The sequence below is a fragment of the Poecilia formosa genome, unplaced genomic scaffold, assembly GCF_000485575.1.
Source record: "Poecilia formosa unplaced genomic scaffold, Poecilia_formosa-5.1.2 Scaffold237, whole genome shotgun sequence".
Lineage (NCBI taxonomy): Eukaryota > Metazoa > Chordata > Actinopteri > Cyprinodontiformes > Poeciliidae > Poecilia > Poecilia formosa.
This window is the reverse complement of record NW_006800176.1, coordinates 105,054-131,854: the sequence shown is the minus strand read 5'-3', so window position 1 is coordinate 131,854 and position 26,801 is coordinate 105,054. Positions and strand designations below refer to the sequence as shown.

General features: G+C 41.1%; 2 protein-coding genes and 1 long non-coding RNA gene across 4 annotated transcripts in view; 1 reads left to right on the top strand and 2 right to left on the bottom strand.

The window, feature by feature from the left end:
* The window catches only part of onecut3a (one cut homeobox 3a), a 22,389-nt gene extending 7,580 nt beyond the window's left edge, over positions 1-14,809 (top strand). Inside the window, exon 2 of the mRNA XM_007569145.2 lies at positions 12,447-14,809. Within this exon, the coding sequence (XP_007569207.1) occupies positions 12,447-12,739 (293 nt within the window). The 3' untranslated portion in view covers positions 12,740-14,809. The remainder of the gene's footprint in view (positions 1-12,446) is intronic.
* LOC107838298 (uncharacterized) lies at positions 12,162-12,608 on the bottom strand. Its single transcript, XR_001664364.1, has 2 exons — positions 12,524-12,608; positions 12,162-12,447 (listed from the first exon to the last, which is right to left on the bottom strand). It is a non-coding gene; the product is annotated as an uncharacterized LOC107838298 (long non-coding RNA).
* A 2,484-nt stretch (positions 14,810-17,293) lies between the features above and the next one.
* Positions 17,294-26,801, bottom strand: part of atp8b3 (ATPase phospholipid transporting 8B3) — a 28,366-nt gene continuing 18,858 nt past the window's right edge. For both annotated transcript variants that reach the window (XM_007569142.2, XM_007569143.2), the window contains exons 19-29: positions 26,381-26,548; positions 26,046-26,157; positions 25,872-25,947; positions 25,642-25,765; positions 24,611-24,797; positions 24,295-24,518; positions 24,138-24,221; positions 23,831-24,055; positions 23,048-23,186; positions 22,676-22,806; positions 17,294-21,883 (exon numbers count right to left, since the gene is read on the bottom strand). In XM_007569142.2, coding sequence (XP_007569204.1) covers positions 21,689-21,883; positions 22,676-22,806; positions 23,048-23,186; positions 23,831-24,055; positions 24,138-24,221; positions 24,295-24,518; positions 24,611-24,797; positions 25,642-25,765; positions 25,872-25,947; positions 26,046-26,157; positions 26,381-26,548 — 1,665 coding nt within the window. In that variant the 3' untranslated portion in view covers positions 17,294-21,688. The remainder of the gene's footprint in view (positions 21,884-22,675; positions 22,807-23,047; positions 23,187-23,830; positions 24,056-24,137; positions 24,222-24,294; positions 24,519-24,610; positions 24,798-25,641; positions 25,766-25,871; positions 25,948-26,045; positions 26,158-26,380; positions 26,549-26,801) is intronic.

Sequence of the window (26,801 nt, the reverse complement as noted above, 5' to 3'; positions counted from 1 at the left end):
ATGCTCTGACCACACTAATAAATAAATAAATAAAATAATGGAATTTAAATAGAAAACAGAAAAAGCCTGACTGGAGCACAGAGTTTGGATATTGTCTTCCATATCTCGGCTCATTTCCCCTTCAGTGCGCGCGCGCGCGCACACACACACTCGCGTGTTCCAATTCACACGAGGATACGTGGTTAGCAATTATAAATGCTGCAGAGGTCTGGACTCTGTACAGTCTCGGATCCCGTCTCTTCTATTTTAGATGATCAATCCCTACGCTGCTCCGTCGCCCCCTCGCCGAAGCGGATCGATAGGAGAGAATGACCTTTAAATCAAATTGCTGGCAGAGTCAACGCAATGCACGCGGCCCAGCATAAAGGGTTAATGGCGCCGCGCGCAAACATACACAAAAGCCTCCCAAAACCTGAGACAATCAGGAATAAATCAAATTACTTCAACTTGTAGGTGTGTGTTTTGAAGCGGAAACGCTGCGCAAAAAAAAAAAAGGATTTCAAAATGTGATACAGTGGCGGTTCTTGCATGACTGCCGGCCTGAATTAGCCCTTCCCTCTGAGACCACCCCCCATCCAACCAGGTGGGTGGACACCCACTACATCGTTGCCTAAACCCATTTTGCAAAACAAACAAACAAACAACTTCTTACAACTTATATGTACAGCCAGTCGAAATTGTATGGAATCATATGAGAATTTTGATTTAGTGACAGCCAAAGGACACCATAAAACTCTACAGCACCGCTAATGTGGGATTTTCTGCATTCATCACCTCTAGTTTTATAATTTAGTAACAGTTAGCCTGACCTTAACACAAACGTGTCCTGTTTGACCCCTTGGATTCATCACTTCTCATTACTTTCTGAAGAAATAGCAATAGGTGTGTTTGGAGACAAGTTTATACCCCTAACTTAGTCATCAGGTTTATTCTTGGGTTTGCACTGCATGCTTTTCAATACAGTTGAGAATGTGTTTAATTAAAGCATGTCAGAGAACATTTTGGGATTTGCAGATACTAAATACATGAAATAAGGCTTCACATGGAAAATAAATAACTAAATTAGCTGCATTAAATTATAATACCATATATTATGAAAATCTTCCTTGATGCAACTAATTCATCTTTTTACATTACAACTGTAGCCACATTTTGAATAAAAAAAATTATAGATAGATAGATAGATAGATAGATAGATAGATAGATAGATAGATAGATAGATAGATCTTAATCTTTGATTTAAAGAATCTCATTTCATTGTTGAAGTCTATTTTAATGTAGTCCAGATAAAACTGGAGGGCTGAATGGGAAACAATGATTCAGATTAGTGATGAAGCAATTAATCAAACAAGAACTGTGAATTAGTCAATAATCACTTAACCAACTCTGATCAGTGATTTGCAGGTCAAATACCAATCACATTGATTTTTTTTCCCCATTCATGTATTTTTTTTATGCACAATAAAACTCCCAACATTTCATTTCTACAAATGGCGACGGCTTGTAATTTGATTCACTTAAAAAAAAAAAAAGTTTATTAAACATAAGACAAGGTTGGGTAAGTATTGGTACATTAGTTGGAGACATTATTGTATTCATTTAATTTTCGGTTTGATTTAAAACTGTTTTCTTATCATTTGAAACAAAAATGATTCAAATTTGTCATGATTGGAACCAAAAAGAAACCGATTAGAAGAGATCTAATTCAGAAGGCAACCTAAATCTGTATATTCCTATCAACTGGACATGTGAATACTATCTGAAAACAGATACTTCCAGAACTGAACAAATTACTTATTTTTTTTTGTTTTCTTTCTGTTCTGTGCCTCCAGATCTATACGACCCTGAGGTGTGAGCCTTTCCCCACACCAAAAACCTCAACTGCGTGGCTCTGTGTTTGTGTAACGGTGAAGTGGGGAAAAACAAACAAACAAACAAACAAAAAAAACTAATCAGACTGTGAGCTTTTGACCCTTGACAATCTGTGGCAGTTTACGTAAGAGTCAGTTCAACCAGCAGACTGTTGTGCAATTAAAATGCTGATCAGTCCACATCAGCAAAGTGCTGATTGAGTTTAGTCTGTCGTTATGCAACACCGAGGGGTACCTCTCTCTCCAAAAAAAAAGAAGAAAAAAAGTAATAAATAAATAAATAGAGCGTCTGCTTTTCTGCATGGACATCTGTCCTCATCACTGTCAAAGATTACAGTCTCGACAAAAGTCAAAACTCCATCTTTGTTTGTCCGGACAGAAAATCAACTGTGATATGAAGTGTCAGAGGTTCCTGCTCACACGCCGAGGGAGATTCTCAACGACGGCTTTTATTTAATTATTTATTTTCTATTTTTTAAAACTGGTGAGATGGGAGAGTAACCCCCTTCCGCCCACCACCACGCCATCCCCAAAAAATGTGTTAAATCGGCGTGTAGCGGCGCTGAAGCTGCACTGATTCCGCACACCGGGAGCTTATCTGAAGCTCTGACAGGTCATCGCTTATTAAAGGGCCGGTAATGGCTTGTTTAATGCGCAGGGTAAAAAACAGAAGGCAAGGACATTGTCCGTGCAATTACACGGAGAACAGAGGCATGAATCCAGTTGATAAGTTTTCTACAAAATAAAAAGTAATTTAATATCACGTTGGGTGCAAAAATCGTATTTAATTGAGATAATTGTGTGTGTGTTTCTTCTTTTCTTCAAACGCTCGTGCATATTATAATTTAGATTAAAAAAACAAAACAAATGAGAATACAAAATACGCATATTCTGTCTTCTGGACAGCGTTAAATAAAATATTGAAAGCAAATCTTGTACTATAAAGTGGTAACGCTCTGTCCTTAGAGGCTCCAGTTGAACGGAGGACAATTATCTCTATGGAGAAATATCAAATTAAGCAAAAATGAAGTTTAAATTAAGTTCAAACCCTGGAAACAACAAATTATCTCTAAAAATATTGGCGCCTACAGATGGCTTGTATGGAGACAGCATAGGTCTGTCTGCAGCTTCGATCGCATCAAAACCACAAAACACACCCATCCACCCTCTTGGACCCCCCTTCCCCCCCCCCCCACACACACACACACACATACACACATATGTGGCTAATCGTACCCACAGATGCAACCCGAAACTCCGGTTGGGCAACCCCACAAAGATCAACAAAGGAGCAAAACGGCTGCGAAATCAATTGATGAATGAATCGATGTGAGCCCATAAAGCATGTGTGTTACATGTTATTATAAATAAACTGGCTGCGGGTTATTCAGAGATTAATAATTTTGGCTGCTCTTGTGAGGTGAAAAAATAAATAAATAAATAAATGGCTAACAATTGTTCTCGGGAAAAATTTGGGAGAAAACAGACGTGTGTGTGTGTGTGTGTGTGTATGTCTAGGTGTGTGTGTATGTGTGCACAACCCAAACCCTGCTAGTTTTTAAGGCTGCATATGTTTTTGAGGCAATAATAATTAAATATAGTTACTATTACACATTTTTTTGTTTTATTAATTCTTTATAAAATGTTTTTTTTTTTACTTCTTCTTCTTATAATTATTATTATGAAATAGATTGCTATTTTTTTCAGTAAAATTAAGAAAAGAACCATCATAAACTGCTAAATATTAACTATATTCTATCCCATAAAGTAGACATGGGACAGATTTAGTCGCCTATTTTAATTAGAAAAAAAAATTTCTAAACAAACAAACAAAAACAAAAAAAGTTAAAACAGCCTCCACAGTTTATTACAATGCAACGCCAACTCACAAGTCCATATATTTCCATTTGCTTTGTTTTGCACAGCAGAAGCAGCCTGGATATTAACACAATCAAGTCAGCGCAATAATTCTCGGCTCTCATATATATTTCTGTTGACTGTATCTGCACATGGGAGGAGGTGAGGGGATGAATTGAATTTCAAAAATTCCTGCATATTAAAAAAATCTGCTCCTGCATTCCCGGAGGACAGGCGAGCGGTGTCATTTGACTGCAAATCAGCTGGAAGATTCTCCTGCGACAAAACAGGAGACTGGAGGAGGAGGTGACACCTCGAACAATCGCTGAAATTTGAAGAGGTAACGTCCAAAATACATAGCGCAAAATGCAATTTAATTACTACAAATTTAATATAAAAATATACGAATGACACAAAACAAAAAATAACCAACGTGTAGCTAATTATATAAAAAAGGGGCGCAAACTTCGACCTAAACGACCTCTGCATAGGCTGTCATATAATCCCGCGAGACTTTAAAGCTGTTAATGGTTAAAATACATAAGGCTCGTTATTTATCTAGTTTTCTCTCAGTATTTTAATGGAACAAATATGAAGAGAAAAAAAAAACGGTGTAGTTACCGCAATTACAATTTTTAAGGATACTGAGAAGCAATTCAATTCTAAGCGTATTTCCATTTATAGAAATGAAGATTATATAAACGGAAGACTAAATTATCAAGATTATCGGAAACAAAATAATAATAATAAAAAATAAAATCCACAAATAAAATAATAAATAAATAAATAAATAATGCCTACTATTGGCAACATAGAAATTCATCTAAGTAAAGGAGGGATAGAAGTTTTTCACTCATCCTTTAGAAAATTAAAGCGCCTTGAATATTAGAATTACCACGCATAACTGGTCAAAGCAATTTGACTCCGGATCAATGATGATCATCACAGTAAAGAGTATAATGCCAACAACGGATCGGCTCATGTACAAACACACACAGATGTTAAAGTGGCCAAAACAAACAAACAAACAAACAAAAAAAAAAAAAATAAATATATATATAAAATGCAGGTTAAATTTCCGTCAGCTTCTCTCAGTCATCAGGTGCTTAAATGGCTGAGTGCATTTAATTATCTAAAGCCTCATAAGAGCATGATCATCACAGGCAGCAGTCTCAACTGATTATTGAATTTTCCTAACACTATGCCATTTCTTGAATCACCCCCGCGTTTCTAATAACACACTACGATTCTTTTTTTTTTTTTTTTTTTTTGACGCGCTAAATAACACCGCATTTGCCCACAGCTCAAACAATGCACGATCTATTTTGTTTGTTTTATTATTAATATTTATTTATTTATTTATTTTAGCTCATCTATAAAGAAAGAGGCGCCTACTGCAGGAATTAAAGGTTTGGAAGTGAAGCTAAGTTTTTCCACTGAGTTTAGGTTGAAGTGTTATTGAAGTGCTTGGGAAGAAATGCCTCGCAGCTGAGTCGCAGGGAAAGGCAAACAAACAAATTGTCCCGCTTCATCAGTATATTAACACTAATTCTCACCCATTACATTAAGGACTATTGAGCTGGAAGTGATCTGGCCACTGGTGAAAGACACAAACAGGGCTTGGCACTGTCCTGCAACCAAATGCAAAACGCAACAACTTTCTGTGGGAGGAGGAGAGAAGATGGCCGTGTGGAAATATAGACTGAGCGCTGCTATGAATCTTCAGGGCGGCAGTCCATGTTAAACAGCGGGGAAGTTAATAAAAAAAAAAAGGAGGGGGGTTAAATAGCGAAGCTGCAGTCCTAGAGCTGCACTATTGTGAGCACAGACGCGCTGAACTGGAACCAGTAAACACGTTGCTAGTAAATTAATTCAATCAGAAACCTTTGTGGCTCCCCGCCGCTTCGGGGTTCTGGGACAGGACTTTAAGGACGGAGGTGGAAAAATGAGGGCGGATTTTGTATGTAAGTGTGCAGGCCATGCTCGTTTCATATGAAAACCACTATAGGAGCAATATTAGGCGGTTTGACTTTCTCATTATGAGCAGGAAGGGCAGCGATGATCAATAGATGATTAATGTTGCAGATGGACTCACATCTGCAGTCAGCTGTGAATATTTAGCATTACAGCCGGAACAGGTGATGATTATTTACTCCTTCTTTCTGATTCAAGCAGCAAATAAGGCGGATCATCACACGGCTTCCTCCCCCCCCAAAAAAAAAAAAAAAAAAAAATCTGAGCGTGTGCGTGTGTTTCACGAAATATTAATTATACCTCTCCGAGGTATAATTAATTGGACGAACTGAATTTCACACACAAATTATTCACGAATATATCGATCGATATTGAACACCCAGGGCCTCTTTCTTAACCTCGCTTGGTTTGTCGCGAGGCGAAGAATATTAATGTCGTCAGTGAAAGAAAAAAAGGGGGATAAATCATTCATTGAAGAATCTCCACACACANAAAAAAAATCTGAGCGTGTGCGTGTTTCACGAAATATTAATTTATTTTGCGCCTCATATCCTTTCCGAATCTCCCCTCCTCCCCCCTCTCCGAGGTATAATTAATTGGACGAACTGAATTTCACACACAAATTATTCACGAATATATCGATCGATATTGAACACCCAGGGCCTCTCTCTTAACCTCGCTTGGTTTGTCGCGAGGCGAAGAATATTAATGTCGTCAGTGAAAGAAAAAAGGGGGATAAATCATTCATTGAATAATCTCCACACACACACACACACACACATATATATATATATATATATATATATATGGTAAATGTGGGGGAAAAACAGGTAAAGAACGGCCAGGACAAACAATAGCTGCTAATCAATCTCCGCTTCTTAAGCGTGTGTAATCCATTCATACTGAGCTGCTGTATTCACAGATCTATACAGCGAGTTATAGAAATCACAGCCCTCTCCTATCAGCAGGATGTGCACCTCAGAAAACACCAAACCAGGATTTTTGCTCTTGTCCGGGCTGCTTTGTGCATGAGTTTATGTCGGTCTCTCTGCTCGGTGCCTACTGTAGCTCTAAAAGCTGCAATGATCGATTTCCCCCAACCCCCCACCCCACCCCCACACTCCCTCCCCTCCATCTTTTCTACGCCGAGCTTGGTTCAGTAATCAGGGCCCCCTTCCTCACCGATCGATCGATATTGATTACTAAATCCAGCGCCTGTAGCAAAGGCAAAGCGCACTATATGGCGCCCCCAGTGCAGCCGGGCCACGACGAGAGCGCCCCCTGCCGAGCCAACCGGCGCCAAGCGGGCCGGTCGATGAAGGGATGAGGGACGTGACTATCCGGTGAAGGAGATGGGACTGTTTACAGCTGATTGTGTGAAGGAGACATTTAAGGACAGTCATTACTCCCGCTGACTTCCTGGAGAAAATAGGTGCGTTTATTGTGAGCGTGTTCATATGCTGGCTTCCTTCTTTTTTTTTTTTTTTTTAAGGTGCCAAAGAAAAATAAATCCCGCAACAATCTACCAAAAAAAAAAAAAAAGAAGCTCCTGATCTGTCGTTTGAATGTCTCCCATAGACGCTTAAACCTGAAGCAAGCATATATACACATTTGGAAAGAAATCCTATTTGTAACTACAGGTGCATGTGGCTTTTACTTTCTGCTACGGAAGTCCTGAAAGGCAAATAGGAAAAAAAAAAGAAAAGAAAAAAAAGAAAAGAAAACCCCTCCATGTTCTAAGAGTGACTAAAACGCATTTAATCACCAGATCTCAGAGGTCATAAACAGATTACAAATTAGCGTTTCGTTTTGAATCTGCCCCTAAAAGACAAGAAAATACATTTGCAATAGCCATTCTATTTTTTGACTCTCTATATTAATAAATAATCTCCTCCTCTTCAGTCCTGAAAAGCAGGTGAGGAAAGAATAATTTCTGAGGTTCAGTTTTTGTTTTTGTAATACCTCTTTTGTCCACAAGAGAATACAATGAACTCCTGGCTGAGTCTAGGTAATTTTCTCAAGTTTTAGTGCTATGAGCTTTGTGCAAAGGTGCATTGTCCCTTCATGTAGCCAGGAGAGTAATTAAGCTAGAAAATTAAATCGTCTTTCAAGGAAAGTTTATTTTTTTCCTCACTTGTCTGAGCTGAGTGTGAAAAAACAAAAAACAACAAAAAAAAACTAAACTAAACAAAAAAAAACTGTTTGGATGTTTATCAAATTGACTAGAAAGTCTAAAGGAGTAAAATTATAATTGAACTGATTAACAGGAATAAGTGAAAAAGAAGAATAGAGATAGTAAAATAACATCTTATATTCATTAATAACTACATATGCATAATGTTTTGAATGCAACTAAGAACTGCCAAAACTGATACAAGTGCAGCTTTTTCAGAAAACTGAATCCCTGTGAAAAACATCTCAAGTTAGCACCACATTACATCTTTATTCACAACTGTCCTGCATCAGAATAAAGAGAGCTGTCAGAGAAGCAGAATTATTTGTCCATTTTGGAAATCTCAGGAACGCAGCACACATTTTTGATGCAAGCTTCAAGAACTGAAACAGAGAGATTCTGAAGCGAATGTGTAAGACTTCACGTTTTTCCAATAAAAGTAACTTATCCATTTTCACGGTGCTGCCAGAGATGTAGCGATCTGTAGGATGAATAGACATGTCACACATGACAGTTCCTTTCTGGACTTCAAACGGACCCAGCCGGGCTGTGACGTTTGTTCAGGCTCGCCGCCCAGCTGGGAGACAAATCCCCTTCCATTGGAAGTTTGATCCAGACAGACCGGCTTTTCTCTGATGGGTGTCAAGCAGAAAGAAAAAAAAAAAAAATCCCCACATCTGGATTGAGTTTGTAAGAACAGAAATGACACATGAAAGATAAATCAGGAAAATAGGTGTAATGTTTTTTCTCTTTTTACCTAGTTAAATATATTCACTTCATTAAAAAAAGCAAATATATATATATAAACACTTCTTGGCAGTGCAGCTATAGATTATTGCCGTATTGATGACTAAAGAAAATCTATCACACCAGCTACCCTGTAGTATTTGTTTCCCGGTATTAGTGGTGGTATTGAATTTCGCCTGTGTTTGCATCTAAATGTCAAAGAAAATATGAGTCAAATATGTTAAAATCATGCCGGTTAGAAAACGAAACAAAACTAATCCTGCAACATGATTGGAAAAGCCCAAAATGCTTAATCGCAACCACATCACTGTTCTCAATATTCCCATGTCAAAGGACCGCCTCGATACAAGTTTTGTTAGGTTATTTCTCAAATAGTGATGCATTAATTTTTTGCACATTGATAAAATGTGCAGTCAGCCTCAACGACTGACATTTCTTGATTCCAACACCTAATATAGCTTCAAGATGCTGCAAAAAGAAAGAGACTCCAATTCATCCCAACCAATATATTCATCACAGTATAAAGGTGTCATAATGTTGTGCAACCCTAAAAATGATTTGATATCAGAAAATATAAAATCCAGCTTTTATCCAAAGAAATGTTGTGAAATTGCTCCAATTGTAAATCCATTTTCTTGTCCTGTTTTTGTTTTTTCTTTTTGCTCCTGAAACTTTAATAAATCAAAGCACTATATGTGATGATATGCCAAATATATAGACACAAGCAATGCTTTTGGACTAATCCGAGTGCGGCACATTAGCACCGGCGTTGATTTGAAATATGAAGATGATGGATGTGAAAGTGTGCAGGTTAGACATCTGTAGTAAACAGATTGGACTGCAATGGCTGATCAATGGGCTCTGTTCCACTGTAATTAGACACACAGAGCCACTGGTTGGCTCCAGCCACTTCAGCATAATCACAGCCACCCTTAAAAAAAAACACGCACACACACAGACACACACAGCAGAAAAACATAGAAGAGAAGAAGAAGAAAAAAAATCCATCACTAAATGCATCCAGACGCACGTACCCAGAGTGAGAGAGTGAGACATTTACTGAAGGAGGTATAAAAGTATGAGACAATACAGACGGCGGCAGGTGGAGGCCCCACTGGGACGCCATCTTTCTCTCTCCGATTTGCTCTCTTTTAATTGAGACGGTGGGGAAGCTGAGTGAGACGCGCGGTCCGTTCTGGGAGGATTCGATCCTTGGTCAGCGGGGGAACATGTGGCTGCAGAGGTGAAGCTTTAACCATCCCCACACACACACACACACACACACACACACACACACACACACACGTCCTCCTACACCATTCCTAGCTTTTACTTTCCACCTGTCTGCTGCTTTCCACACGTCTCCTTCAAGTACATCGAGTTACAACACACTTACCCACATACAGTACTCTATTAACTATTAATTTCTGTGTTCGCTACACACATCCCCTTCACCCCGTCGGACCCCCTCCCAAATGCAGGAGCGCTCAGTTTTTCTTTTGAAAATTGCTCTGTGTACGGGAAGGGGGCTCATAGCAGCCAGTGCAAGCACCTCTCAAGTGTTTGTGTTTTGGGAAAGAGAGGAGATGGGGTGTGTGTGTGTGTGTGGGGGGGGGATTGGAGGGTTTATAAATACCTCTCAGAGCTCTATAGAGTGGGCTCCAGTGGGCTCTGTTTGAAGTAACAGACTGTAGACCTGCTGGGGGGGATCTGACCTCAGTCCCTACAGAAACCCCCCCCCCCCTCCAATTCCTACAGCAAGTCGGTCAATATCTTGCTTTCTCCTTCACATGAACGCCCCTCCTTCCCCTTCTCGACTCTCCTCTTTGGTTCTTACACACTCACACACACGCGCACACACGCACACACACACACACACACACACACAAATACACACACTTTGTCTCACTCGTTCATCTTTTATTTTCTTGTCTCTATTCTTTCCCCGTCTCCTCTGTCTCTCATTTACACACACACGCACACACATAGACACCGAGACACGAAATGCTTACTTTTGTGCATCAGTCACTCAGTCCCCCATTGCGACTCAAACTGCATTAATATTGAATCAAACAGCAGTGTCTCCAGCTAGCAGGCAACAGCCAGTCCCGCTGCCTTGCCCTCCCCACCCAGTCCTTCTCTCACCGCAGGCTGGCTCCCTGTCTGCACTCCGCAGGATGGAAGGAATATTCCCACTGGGCAGGACGCATGGATTAGCTTTAAATCAACTTTAATATGGCAATAGAGATAGAGCTGTGGCATCGCTGCTGGTGCATAAGCTAGTTTTTATGTGTCTAAATAGTAGTTAATACTGTCTCTTGCAATAGTATTTATGCCACTTGCACCTTTTCTCGTCGTGTCTCCTGGCAACCAGAGACTTCAACTTGTTTTATTGGGATTTAATGTGACACACGACCACAAACTTGTACATATTTGCGAAGCATCTGGAAAGTGTGCCCGTCTTACAAATCAAAATCTGAAAAATTCATCATGCATTTGCATTTATTCCCCCTTTTACTTTGATGCAGTCAAACATCACCTAGAGCCGGTTTGTTCTCCGTATGAATAAAGCTTTGGGAAGAGAAAATTAGTGAACAAACAGCATCATAAAAATCAACAAAAACAGTAGACGGAGTTAGGGATGGAGCTGTGAGGAAAATTAAAGCACATTTATGTTTTAAAACAAACCCTCCGAGCTTAAATCATCTCATTCTATCCTTTACCTGAATATGAAATGTAGCATGAAACAAACTTATTTAGGCATTGCTGACCTCATAAAATGCCAGACTGGATTAGAGAGAAAGTCAAAGAGGCCTCTGAAATTTCTGGAGAACGACAGCGCAGGTTTGAGACTCTGCTGACAGCACGACTATTAAGATATAAATAAATACGGCCTCCATGACAAAGAAGCAAAAATAACATCATTGTTAAAAGAAACTCTGAAGAAGTCCCATTTAAAGTTTGTCGCACGCTGCATAGGGGAAGCAACTTTTTGGCCAGCTTGCAAAACAACGGCTGCAGGGGAAAGCCAATACTCACCATGAAACACGGTGGTGGCAGCATCATGCTGTAGGGATGCCTCTTTCCAGCAGGGACAGAGGAGCAGAACTGAGCTGATAGGAAAAGGAAAAAGAAAAGATTTGAGTATAGGACATAGGTTTGTCCTTCAGCAGAAGAATTTACGCTAAACAAGCAGCCACAGCTACAACAGAATGATTTGAATGAAACGTATTCATGTGTGAGAATGACCTAGTCAAAGTCAAGACCTGAATCGAACAGAGAACACCTAATAGATGACATTCCCACCCGCTCTCCATCCAGTTTGACTGATGTCGAGCTGAGGAAAACATTTCTATCTGTAAAATTTTGTTGTACATTATGATGTTTTAAAAAAAAATGAAATAAATAAATAAAAAAAAATCACAGATGCAACTGGACTAAAATTTACTGGATACTAATATTTAACACACCTTCCATTTAACTGTCAAAAAAAAAAAAAACAACAGACAACCACAGGTAATTTTTCCTCCACTTTAAAATCACACATGCCTTTGTGTTGGTAATTCCCATGAAATATCAGTAAACACTGGTGTTTGTGATGGAAATGTGACAAAATGTGAAAAAAGTCCAATTAAATCCAAAAATACATTTGCAAGGCGCTTACTTTTATTCACCTCCACCAATTCTCTTTTCGTTTTGTCGTCGTGAAAACAGTCACTGCTGTGTATTTACCTTGTTTTTTTGTCCTGTTTGTTTCTTTTCTTTCCCTCCTCTACTTTCCCGCTCTCATGGCCATCCCTCCCACCGCTGCCACCCAAACCAAGCCTGCAAGCGCAAAGAACAGGAGCAACACAAGGACCGCAACACAGCGCCCAAGAAGCAGCGTCTAGTCTTCACGGACCTGCAGCGCCGCACGCTCATCGCCATCTTCAAGGAGAACAAACGCCCGTCCAAGGAAATGCAGATCACCATCTCCCAGCAGCTCGGCCTGGAGCTCAGCACCGTCAGCAACTTCTTCATGAACGCACGCCGCCGCTGCGTGGACCGCTGGCACGACGACCACGGCGCCAGCCCCGGGCAGCCTGGGACCTCTACCACCACCTTCTCCAAGGCCTGAGAGGAGAAGGAGGAGGAATAGGAGGCCTTCAAAGAGGGCTGGGGAACCAGGCTGGAGCAGCAGGCGTCACAAGGAGGTGGCTGTGAAACCTGTCTCTGATGACCCCACCTGACCCTGGACTGCCCGGGAGGAGAAAAAAAAACAAACAAAAAAAACCCTTCGTGCCATGCAATCATCATTCTTGTCAGTCAAAATCTCAAGCTCTCACCTGGAAGAAGCAGAATCTTAAGAGGTGAGGTGTGAAGTCAGGTTCACTCTGCTCTACTCACACAAGGACAATCATTGATTTAGTCTGTTTTTTTTTTTTGTTTTTTACATCTGACAAAGCAAAGAGACACCAAAGATTTGGTCATTTTCTTGGACGGTTTCTACATTTTGCCAGCCTCCTCCTTCAACTCACCTCCTTTGTGTCTGCCTCCTTTTTCACGCCCTCTCTGTGGAAGCAACAAGGGCGAAAGAACGGCAATAAATCTGACGAGACAACAGCACATAGCCTTATTATCAGTGCCCCATCCTGCACATTCACACACGGTGAGACGGCCGTCGTAAGGAAAACAGTGCAGCCTGTGGAAGAAAACAAAAAACAAACAACAAGGCTTTCCAATTCTCTGCCTCCACCTCCACCCTTTTTATCCCCCCTCCTGTAGTCTCCTTCATTCCTCAGCCAAAGGTATTCCCTGATGGCCAGCCATTTCAGAGAGCAGCTCAGGCTGATCATACAGCAAACTAATGAATTGAAAAATGAATCGATGCAGACGGAGAAAGTGGCTCCTTGACCCCCACCTCCCCTTTCTGCCTCCTGAAGGTGAAACTCAAGACGCTCAGCAGGAGATCCTCACCTCTTCCAGGCCCAGGTTATATTTTTGCACAGATGTCAAAGGGCCTGCAGGGAGAGATGTCATTGTTACTCCGAGCCTGAGCGTATGGAGTCTGAGTTTCCCTGACCAAAAAGGAGAGGCCGGCACGATGTCTGGACATGCTCTTTGTTCTGCTGGGAGCTCGAATCAATAACTGGGAACCGAACGATGACAACAACACGCTCGGGCATCCAGCCAAACTACATTACAGCTGCATATTAAAAGAAAAAAGAAAAAAAAAAAGCAGAGGAGCACACAGAAGACGACACACAAAGGCCTCCAGAGCAGCAGGCAGCAAACCAACAGCACACCACTCCGTCCTAGTCCTGTCTGCACTGGCAGAACAACAGTGCCCCCTGCTGTTGACAGTAGAGACCCGTACTCAGCAGAGTGAAAAAGAAAAAAAAAAAAAAAAAAAAAAAAAAAAAAAAAAAAAGGTTGTGGGAGTCGGGGGTCGGGGAGGTGGGGGGGCTAGGTGGGAGAATACAGACCAGAGGAGAGGGAAGAAAGGGAAGAGCCACTAGATGCTGAGGAGAAGTCACGGCACAAAACATTCAGGCCCTCGCAGCTCTTTGAAGGTGGATCAATAGCTAACCATTATCCTATTGTTGTTCCTCATCCAACCAGCACTGGTGGAGCTGGAGGAAGGGGGGGAGGGATGGTTGAGCCGAACGCTGGAGAAAAAAAAAAGTGCAGGGATTTAGCAAAGGCAGGGAATTACTGTATGTAGGCAGGAATTAACAAATGAGAAAAAAAGAAAAACTACTACTGAAAAAGGAGGAGAGAGAAGTGCATCAGGGGGAAACAGAAAGGCGAGACAGACTCATTGGAGGTTCAAATTTTGATTCTTCTTAGTTTGGAGGCTTTATATTTTGCATTCATTTTATCTGTTTGCAAAAAAAGAAAAAACAAAAAGATCTCTGAAACTGATAATTTAATGTAAACCTTATGGTTATGAATCAGTAGCTAACCCAAAGCACTCACAACGACAAAACAGTGCCAATGCTTACTGCCTTAATGTGAGAATACGGTACTATGGTCAACACACTCTACAGTGCACCTCACTGATGATGAAGGGCAGTGTGTGCCATAGCAACAAACAATCAGCTTTTAACTGAATTGAGATAAACTTTTTTTAGTAAAAACAAATGGGGGTGGGAGGGGGGATCTGATTGTATGGCAAAACCCAAACCTCAAATCAATAAAGCAGGAACAAAAAACAACAACAACAAAAAAAAAACATCAACACAAAACTGGACAAATTTCTCACTCAATCTTTGGTTCTCTACCTCCTTTTTCGTCCCTCTAATCTAATCCCATTGGCCCTCGCCCTCTCTCTTCCTCTCTATATTGATGCGGGTATTTAATTAGTACCATAGACACAAAGTTTCTATTTCTTGTTACTATTGTGCTCTGTTGTGCATACGTAAGGCACCTTGTTGATAAATCAAAAAAAAAAAAAAAAAAAAAAAAAAAACAACCCAACAAAAAACCAAAAAAGGAAGGACTTTTTAAAAGGAAAGAAAAGGGGGGACACAAGGACTTGGTCTGCTGAAGGATTTATTTTTTTTTGCAGACTTGAAGGAGACATTTGCAGGAAGAAGAGGCAAAAAAAAAAGAAAGGAAGCTGCAGAGAAGAAAAGATGGACGCTTTCTCTCTTTCTGGCGTTTCATGTCAGAACTGTGCTACTCTTTAGATGAACCTCAAGAACACGGTGGGGAGGGAGGGGGCGGGGGGGACAAAACGTGACCTCCGAACGTCCTGGGTGACTCGGTTCGCTCTGTCGGAGGGGGACGGGTGAGGCAGGTTAATAGTTATCTGTGTGGTCTAAAGATGCAACTGTAGCATTTCCAACAATGTAGTCAGATTAGCGGTGCAGATTAGATAACAAATGGTCACTATAGGGGAGTAGATGGAGGGGGCACTGACTAAACACCATGCTGCTGTAAGCAGCGAGTCAACATCGCCAAAGGAAGATGAGCTAAAAATCGACTAGTACAATTCAGTAACCATAGATAGATAGATAGACTCAGCTCTATAGTTATGAGGCTGACAAAATGACATTTGTTTGTAGTGAGAACCAGTGTGGCTACCTCACTAAGCTGAGTGGTTTGTGAAACCGCCACTAATACCAAAGATACTGCAGCCTACCAGTCGCAAACTGCCTAGGGGGACACAGCCCAAAAACATTTTTAATCAACCGAAACCCCTCCCGATGTTTTTGTCCTACAAAGATGAAAAAGAGAGAGAAAGAGAAAAAAAAAAAAACACCACACACTGATAAGTAGACGCACATTACATTCGTTTCTAACAGTGCAGTCAGACTGCATCGTGCCACTTAGGAGGAGGTGGTCGCCTTGCAGACAGAGTTGAGTGCCTTTTCCCTTCAACCACGGGTGGGACTGCACTGGTCACACACACACACACATAAAACACACATACATTAAACACATGCAGTCACGCAGATGCATGCACGCTCTCTCACAAACATGCGCTCACACAGACAATGCACCCATAATTGGATGGACAGAGGCGAGAGGAGGTGGAAGGGGGGGGCGGTTGCAAAGAGAGGGACACAGAGTGGGGGCTGTGTCAGCATTTTCTCTCATATTGACTTTCCATCTTGATACACTAGAATACAAGCACTTTATCACGTAGTAAGTCTATAAAACATTTTCTCTACACCATTTATTTGAAACAAACCTATGTGTTACTCCTCAATCTTTCAGTCTTTGTTGCTGTATTGTTAATCATCTCTCAGCTCGCCAGTCTTTCATTATTCCCCCCGTTCTTCTGCCCGACGTGCTTACGCTCTCGGCCGTTTTTAGCCTTCTCGCATCAGAGATATTTTTGTGTAACAGAGAAAGAGGGGGCCTAAAAAGAGGCTGCCGGGTTTAAGCGCTCGGACCATCTGCATTCATTTCAAGCGACCAACAGTCCACTGCGTGCAAGCACAGAGGCTGCACTGGAAAAGTGTGGAAGACTCAAAACTCTTTCCTCCCTCCACCTTGTCCGTCCAGACAACACTTCCCCCTGGCTAGTGCCAAGACTCGGTAGGCATGTGTTTGACAATTAATTCTGAAATACCTCAAAAACCTTTCATGTAAACTTTATGTAATTTAAAGCTGAAAATAATAATGCTAATGATAACGATGATTATGAAACTATGATACTTATGATAGTTAGTTTTCGAACTTGTGACTTGAAGCTTTATACTGTTAAAAAAAATTCCTTTTATCCGTTTGCTTATTTTTCTCGTACGTTCTCTCGGTTTGTTTTTTGCTACGGCATGTACTTACTGTTTTCATAAAAGGAAAAGACATTGTGAATGTTTCTGTGGAGGACTAGCTGAGAAAAAGAAAAGACAAAAGCAAAGGCCAGGATAGAGAGAGAAGAAGCGCGAGAGCCTCACGGTGGCTTGCAAACGTATTCATGCACCTTGAGCGTTTTCACGATTTGTGATGTTACAACAAACTTTAATGCTTTTTATTTGGAGGAAGTGGATCTTTTATAACAAATAATCTGAAAAGTGTGGCATATAAATTCAATACCTCTAAGTGAATACTTTTTAATTCTATAAAAAGAAAGAATAATTTTTGCCCATGATTCTTTGCGAAATAGCTCAAGTTCAGTCAGCTTGGATAAAGAATGTCAATGAAAAGCAATTGCATCTCGGCTAATTTGGCTAAATGATTATTGTTTGACCTAAAGTTTTCCACTGTAGCTTTTGTTATGCATTTCAATTTGTTGTTCTGCACCATGCAGTCTCAATTCCTTTGCCATCCTTTAGGATTTACACCCGTTTTTTTCTTCCTTCATTCATTTTCTCTTCAACTTTGACCAGCTTTCCTGTTCCTGTTGAAGGAAAACAGAATTTTTTTTCTGCCCTACGTACAATTCTGAGTGTTGGCCAGAAAGTTCAGTTGCCAGCTTGTCTTAGAAATGCTTTCTGCCTGCCCACTCGGCTAAGATAGAAGGCCATGTCTTAGGAGGTCTGCAGTGGTACCACACTCTTTCCATTTTCACAATATGGATTGAAAATTTCTTATAATCTAAACCTGGTTCAGCTACATCCAGACCCGTTTGTTGATTGATGTTCTCTAGAAAATTCCTGAGGCCTTCAAAGAATGGCTGGTTTCATACCCAATTTAAAACACACACAGGTGGACTCTATATTTAGTAACTAGGAGACCTTGTGTTGCAATTAATTTATTTTAAGGGTGTCAAAGCAATGGGGACTGACACAACACTTGTAAGTATTGTGTTGCAAATTCCACTTCTCAGTTGTTTGGTTCATTTTATCAAATACAATCCAGATTAAATGCATTGAAGTTGAAGTTCAGGAGGTGTGAATACTTTTGCAAGGCACTGTAGTTCCAAGCTCTCTCCCAGACGGCTACATTCAAAGAAATAAAACAGACATTTGAACTGAATTGTAAACCAAAAATCTGATGCTAAACCAAAGGAGGAATAACCTTACATCCATTGTTAGCTTTCTTCTGCCTTTTAGTTGTCTTTTCTCTGAGGAAAAAAGAAATACAAAAAAAGGAAAAAAAAAAGATAAAATCGTTACTTTTAAAGGTTCCTGGGTGTGTTCAAGTGCTCCTGATGTTCTTAGATAATTAAAGACCAGCGCCTCCTGTTGAGAAGAAGGTGGACTTTTTTTTCTTTTCTTTTGTGCATGGATATTGTATAACTGTATAGAAACCAACAGGAATGACCTGTGATTTTGTGGGGAGAGGAAGAGGATAGGAAGACTTTGGAGTGGGCGGAGACGGGGTGGGGGAATATTTTGGTTATCAAAATAAATGCCAGAAAAAAAAAATAGGGTGGGGAGGTATTTGGGTTTTAGGCGTTGGAGGGGTTGTTGTTTTTAGACTTTCCGTCACTGTTGGATTCACTGGTTGTGTGCATGTGTTGTTGCAACCCTTCCCCCCCTTCCCCCCCAATGTTTCTTTGATGTATATAAATCCAGACAGTAGGGGGCAGTGTGTGCTGGGGGAGGTCAAACTTGTCTCCTCCCTAATCAATAGCATTCAATCTTCATTCCTCAGCTCGTGGTCCACACTCGGGTCTCGGAATGTGTGTCCTGCTTTTCCAAAGACTGGCTGTTTACTTGGAGTTAATCAGAGGGACACACGCCGATCAGAGCCGGCCTTGAATATGCCTGTATGTTTTGTCTACATGCTTTTTCTTCAATCTGTGTATATGTGTTCATTTGTACCTTTGTGGAAGACGGTGTTTTTTTCTCTTTTTTATTTTCTATTTTACGTTCCATTGCTATGGGTTGCAATATTTGTCATGCAAAAATCTCAAACCATTTCTTGCCGATTGACTGACCAACCGACAGCGGAACCACGTGGCAACCCGGTGGCCGGCCCGGAGCGTTTCCCGCGTTTTGCTGTCAAACAGCATGTCGCGTGGGGCGATGTCTCGCGACCGGACTCGACGGGTTGCCGTGGCGGGGCCGATGTAGAGACACCCCCAGTCACACTGTGCTCTCCCTCTTCTGTTACCTGTTAATCAATCAGAACCAAGTGTCTTTGTGATGGTAGAAGACAATCAGTTTCAAAACAAGAAAAAAGGTAGAGAGAGGGCAGGCCAGTGGGAAGGAGGAAGGGGAGGATAGGAGAGCAAAAATCACGGGAGAGGAGGCTCTCTGGATCGTGGCGAACTGCAGTGTGCGACTGCCAAACGACTGCCCCCTCTCGTCCCCGGCCCCCCCCACTCACTCAGATATAGTCATCTTCCACCCCATTGTTGGCAAAACTCTCACTTCTTCACCCTCTCTCGCTCTTCGCTCTGCCTCATCTCCTGCCTCTATGGAGGAGTACAAAAAAACAGAGAGCTGCGGTGCAAAGACCATGCTTCCCATCACCCACCGCCCGACTCCCGCTGATCTAATGACGATGTAGCCAGCCGCGAGGAAATAAAAATGGCTCCGGTTGGTGGCTTTTGCACAAAGAACTATGCAAACACCTGACCCTCCCCAATCTTAATCGTTGCTGCTGGGTCAGAGTGTATAACCCTCAAACCCCGGCCACCCCCTACTCTGCATTTTAGCACTCACCGTTTGACCTTTCACCTCTGTTCATCCCGCCCATCTCATGAGCTGAACGAGGGTGAAGCAGCACCAATCGCTCAGCTAGTTTTAGCCCTGAGTGGCCAGGGATGAAGCGGCACTGCAGCCCCCTTATTTTCACTACAAAAGCCCCAAACTGCCACTGGTGCCAAAATGGAGCCCTGTGCTGATGTTTGCAAGTTGACCCTTCTCCTCCCCCAGCCCCCTCTCCCTTCCACTCGTCATGGCTCCGCTGCCCCACAATGTTTGACTGTCTTTGTCCCCCAGCGCCAAGGAAGGGCCACAATCAATGCAAAGACACTTAACATTGTTCCTACTCGAGTTTACAAAGTCGTCTGGAGAGACGGTGGCTTGTACTGCACTCGGACAGACTTACAGATACACAGACATAGGCACATGCTGCAGAGGGTGAATCTGCCCCTTTGAGAGCGTTTTCTTTTTCTTTCATTTTCTGAAACCAAAGATGAAATCAAAGGTGTGACAATCTGGCTGCCAAACCTGGAAGACAATACTCATCTTTCTGGGCTGCTCTACGGGTCTTGTGATTTACCCGACCATGTGGGACATTCCACATCTTGCACTTAAACGCACACATGTAGACACCCATAGCCTGGTCTGACACGGACACAAACACACATCCCGCTCGCGTAGAAAAACGGGGAAGCGACCCACTCGCGTCTGACCAGAAAGCCTCTCTCCCATCCTCCTCCCACTGCAGAAGCCGGAGAGCCTGTGGAGGACTTTTAGTTTCACTCTAGCTGAGACTCTTGAGAAGGTAAAAAACCTGAGTAATAACTGTTACAGAAAAATAAAAAAAATCGTAAAAAGGATAATATGGGTAAATTGCGTGTTTTGAAATAAATTAACAAATAAAACAATTGTAAAACAAAGTGGGGCTGTTGATTTATTGCGTGTGGATTGATTGAAAGACAAGTAAATACGTTTTCTGTAATAGTTTTATTAGTAAAACAGGGCCAAATGAACTATACTAAAATGCCATATACTCCCTTCTAAAATACAGAGATTTAGTTGTATATGCAGAGACAATTAATATTACGGTTTTCCAATAAAACTTTAGAATTATTAACTAACTACTCATGCAGAAACAATGGAATCATTTTAGCTAATCTGACTTTAAATTAATCTTTATAAACACAAACAAACCAGGCAGAGGAGCTACAGCAATGGTTCCCGGTCACTTCGCCTTTTTGCCAATTTCTACTCTGATTTCTTATCTATACACACAATTTAATCCATTCCCATTTTCATTTTGTACCTGCAAACAAGCCATAGCCTATGGCTATCATAGCCTATATATTTTTTTTGTTGTAGTTAAGTATTTTCATAAATTATAGAAATAAACTGTAATAAAAATAGTGTGTAGGATTTTATTTAATGTTGTATTACCCACTGAAGATGTATTGCATCCTATTCCCTTTAACTTTTGGTTCTGATCCACGATCAGGTCAGTTTACTCTGCTAACATATGGCGGAATATAACTCCTAATCAAACCAGAATAGCTGTAAGTGACATCCAGAAACTTTCAGCCATTAGTTGTCAACCCCAGCAGGTACGAATTGATGCACGTTCAGTAAGTGAGGTCTTTGCGATTGGCAGCTCCATTGTGTAGCAGAAAAGGTCATGAAATATGAAAAAAACCAAAACTTTAAAGATACAAAATGGCGAAGAAATGACCAGCACTCTACTACAAGACTTATTATCCACAGCTCTGCAACAAATCGTCCGTGCTTCAGTAGAGTGAATGCAGACTGGACTGATCACTAATCAATTATAAATAAACCTGACTGAAAAGTTATTCAGGGTTCCACATCCGTTCACCTGCAAAGCCTGCATCGGATCTTCTGTGACACATACAAAGTTCCCAGTCCCTCTGTGGGGCACCGCATTCAACTTCTTATCTCACGTTGCGTCTACTCTGACTCAGAAATAGAAAGTCTGAAAACACTTTGGCACACCACCACGCAGAAGCATTGCTTAGACTTTGACCTCAAATATCACGTAGCTTTTTACTTGTAGATACTTTCTCTTCCTTTAACGCCTCTGCTCTCTGGATGCTAGTCGCTGAATGAATGAGGCGTCCCGGTCCGGCCCCCTGAGAGATGGCGTACGATGACCGACGGAGTGATGACCCTCTTGCGAACCTGGACGTCAGCTCCACTGGAGGAGGGGATGAGTTATGTATCTGCACATATACATAGAAAAACATATCAGGGATTGTTTCTTAAAACCAACACCCTCTAAAGCAGACTAGCAACTTTTACTTTCCCCAAATCAAGAAAAGTCTGTGAGATTCAAAAAAATAAAAACAGATGATGGAGGCAGTTTTTTTCCTTGTTCGCAAAGACAGGAGCGTTGTTGTTCGAAATACTTTTTCCTTGAAGTCAAGTTGGAAACATAACACCAAGGGAAGGAAGAGCCTGAAGGTGAAGGAAGAATACACACTTCTTGCCACAGCTTACAAGATCATTTGAACAGTAGTGAGTAAGCAGCAGGAGCATCAAGAGACCGTGGGTGTTGTTTGTGAGCACAATTTCTCAGGTAAGAAAACGTATCCAACTGAAGTTTTGACTTTTTTTGTGCATCACCTCAGAACAAAATGTCTGCTGACGTCCGTTGCTTTATCAATAAATCAGCAACCAGTCTCTCCAAATGTTGTTCCTTCATGATTTCCCACAATAATTAGCCACGGTACAAACTATTTTTTTCTTAAAATCAGAGCCAAATTATCCACAGATTGATTTCTAACCACTTTTCCATTTCTACCCTGATTACCTTCTAGCAATATTTGTTTTCTGATGAATGCCTTTATTTTACGCCTTTTCACACATTTTTTTTAAACTTTTCATGTGGAAAAGAACAACAAACTTCAAGCCCGAACAAAAATCAGAATTTGCAAAATTGATGATACTTTTCTCTTGATCTTCTATTGAAGAGTCTGCTGTGTATTCTCAAAAATTACCCAAAGAAGTCCCACCTTGTGTTTGTTGTGCACACTGAGAATGACATTGAAGGCGTGAAACGTAACCGAGGGCAGAACAGCGGTCCAAGCTGTGAGCAAAGCTGTGAGCCACACCACTGGATCAATGAAGGCCTTTTCAGACACACCTGGGGGGAAAACAAGCACAGCAGTCAAAACCGGCCACTGGAATACCAACAAATCAACCAATTTATCCACAAGCTTCAAAACAATTACAGAAAAACAACATTTTTGTTTGTTAGTTTATTCTTTGCGTTGCATGTGATTGTTCTGTGGATGCGCCTTAAGGGTAACACCAGGCATAATTAAAAACTAAATTAGTAATGAGAATAATCTGAAAACTGAAAAAAATAAAATAAAATAAAATACCAAGGAAGAAATAGTCGGCGGGCGAGCTCTGAAAAAGGCGAGTGCTGTGTGTGATTCTGGTACAGATGAAGAACATAACCACCGAGACGCACAGAGCTGCAATGTTGAACTTTGTCCAGTATTTGGTTAGTATCACAATCTGACAAGAAGAAAACAAACAAAGAAGAATGAATGTGTAGGGCACGGGTAAAAGATGCTTCCTGTGAAAAAGACATTAACAATTTTTTTTTATCGTTTCATTTTTATTGTGGGACATTCAAATCCGGAAGAAGGTAACTTTACATTACTGCAGATATTAACAGAGAGAGGAGCTTCAGTTGTATAAATATTTTATAGCATGCACAAATGATAAGTAAAAGGATAAAATATTTTGTGACTGCACAGATAAAATCTGCTAGAAAATGTGCAAATGTTAGATCTGGCTGCGCGCCATCAACAAACGAACAGCAAGTTATCAATACAGTTGAACGCTAAAAAAAGACAAAGAGGAGAGAAAAGAACTTCCCCGACCTGTTTTATTTACACTAAGATTAAACTGAATGCTGTAGGACTTTATTCAGCACTAGTGACTTTTGAAGGGAACTGGCTACGCTGGCACACTTTTCAGTTTCTTTTTCTTTTCTAAAAAAGAAAACATAATTAAATCTTTCTATGCTTTCCTATCTGCTTAAAAATTATTCTTTACTTCACGGAAATAATAGCATTACAATAAAATAACTTGTGGTTGGAACAAAGCAAAGTGTGAGAATGTCCCCGTTACTTTTGACAAAAAGCTTTCCTGACCTCAACTGTAACAGCGAACGTCGCAGCCATCGAGACAGTGACCGCCATGGTCTGGTAGTCATAGGCCGTGTTGTAGAAAACTCCACATGGGATGAAAAAGAGAACAAGAGACATGTAGACAGCATACAGAAGATACGTGACCAGCTTTCTAGGGCTGGAGAGCTCCTTCTTCTGCCCACTCTTGTACAGTTCAGGGAATTTCAGGCTGCTCTCTGCACTCACATCCTATTAAACAAAAATATGCAGCAGTCGCTGTAATTATTTTCAGATTTATCCTATTGTGTGATTAATAAAAAATCTGACTGACCTGTTCAAAGAAAGCCATGCACATCACCGGCACTGCAGTGTAGAAGACGGTGTAGAGAGCGATGAACCACGTCTCGTACAGAGACTGTGGGGAAATTATGGTTGGTCTCTCCATCATGAGGCATAAAGTCACACGGCTTTGTGAGTGTGTTCCTAACCTGAGCACTGAAGCCATTGAGGATCCCAAACCAAATGTGCACAAGAGCAAAACCACAGGTCTTAAACAGGAAGTAGCGCAGGAAGAGGGAGATGCGGCGATAGGACCAGCGACCGTGGACCAGCAGCAGCCTTTGCAAAAATCTAAACTGGGACACAGCAAAGTCTGCGTTGTGGACGGCCTGACCTCCCTCCCGGCCAGCCAGCCCCACTCCTATGTGAGCCGCTGGTGTTGATGGAACGATGAGGAAACATAGTAAGATGAGCACAGCAAAATGAGTGCAGTTTTTTTTTTTTCCTCCCCCATCTGCGACTTACTCTTGATCATGTTAACATCATTGGCTCCATCACCAATCGACATGGTGATGGAGGCGGTGTGCTTCCTAACCAACTTCACGATCTCAGCTTTCTGAGCAGGCGTCACTCTGCAGCACAGCACTGACTGACACTGCTCCGCCAGGCTCATGAAGGAGGCCCCCCACTCTGGTCTCTCCTCAAACTCTGCCTGGGGACAGACACAATCAAGCAGCTTAGAAACTGACTGACATAAAAAACTTGGCCAAAGCACTAAAAAAGGTTTTTATAGGTCCGTTCGGTAGTAAAAAGCAAAGGTTGGAAAATGTCTCATTTTGTATTCAGTAAAAGTCACCAGTGTTGCATCCAATAAAAATGCTCTTTGAATATCAAGTTCCAGCAGAGCTGCTGTGGGAAGGAGGCAGAGCTGCTCAGGCTGGTGGAGAACAGCAATCAGGGGACAAAAAGGTTTTCTGAGTTCACCAGAAACTTGCAAATGTGTTTTAGATGAGTGTTTTATTAAAGCTTTAACTACAAATGGTGAGAAAGGGACATTTTTATGAGTTGGCAACTTGCAAATATTATTTTTTTAAATAAGATGCAAGAAGAAGCTGGAATCAAACCAACAACCTTCGGATTGCAAGATAACCACCCCTGACCACAAGCTTGACCCACTCACCAGCTGAATGTGCTTGAGGTATTTTTTTTCTTGTCAGTTTTCGACATTGTATTCCAGATATAATTTTTTATCCAATGTTTTCTCTTTAAATTACAATGGTTAAATCAAGTAAGACCTTAAAATCGTTCACTTTGTTTGTGTGTGATGAGTATGAGTTCTGGCAAGTGAAAAATTATACATTTATGTTGGATTTTTGAACATTTCCAAATCCCCTTTGAAATAAGTACAAGGTAAACTACGCACATCGAATTCTGCATGCCTTTAAACCTCGCGTATCTAAAACAATGCACATTTTCAATAGAGAATCACAGAAAAAAAAACCCTGATCTATGAAAATATTATATGTTTTTTATTTACTGTGTAGGCTGCAGTTTACCAGTTCAGATCCGGTGAGGACCACAGAAGTTTTTGCTCTTGCCATCTCCTTGTGTGTAGCCCACAGCTCTGTCTGCTTGGCTTTGAAGAAGCTGACCTGTGGGTCTGCAGACTGGAGTATCTGCCTGCGTGAGCAAAACAAACAATGATCAATGTGATATCAAGAACATGTGCGTGTGAGTGTTCCTGGGCTATTTGCTTTCATTTTATATTTCGTGTATGAATGCAGACCTGAGTTCCTGCCACTCCAGTAATCTGCTTTCAGGGTGCAGCAGCCTGCAAGCGTACCCGATGTTCACTGCGGTTTCTGAAGGCACAAGCGGTAGAAGTTAAGAGGAAAAAACAAAAGCCTAATGAACTCTTATTTCTCTTTTTCTTCATTCCTGCAATGAATTTTCCCAATACCTTTTTTGTCTCCAGTCAGCACCCATACTCTAATCCCAGCCTCTTGAAGAAGTGCGATTGTCTCAGGAACTCCCTCCTGGAGCCGGTCCTCAATTGCCGTCACCCCCAGAAGCTACAACATTGGTTATGTTTAAGCATTTTTTCCCCCCATTTTATTTATGGTGGATTTCAAAATAATGAGTTTAAATGCTACAAGACAAAATTTCCTTCTCGAAAAACAATGCAGAAATTGCTTATAATAATAATAATAATAATAATAATAATAAGTCAAACTATCTTTGCTGGTTAGATCAATAACATGTTTTCAAATGGAAAGAGACGGAGAAAGAGGGCACCAGCAGATCTCTCTCCATCTCATCGTACAGCTTCTCCAGCAGGGTGTCACGCTCGCAGGTCGCCATGGCAGCAGACAGGGCCAAAGTCTCACTCCACCGCTCCCACAATGCCTCAGGAACAGATCGAACCGCAACACACAGCGTCCTCAGACAGGCCTCAGCAAACAGCTGACAGAAGATGAGTTAATAAGGTTTTACAACAGGTTGCACTTCAGTTGTGGAGAGACATTTAAGACAAATGGGCAGGAAAAAAAAGAAAAATCAGACTCGTCACTAAATACTATTATTTTGTCAGTTTTTACTCTGTACAGAACCTTACCAAAGTATTTATACCTGTTGAAGTATTCAACATCATGTAACATTTAATCCATCAACTTTATTACATAAAAAAAAAATAAAAAAAAAAATATATATATATATA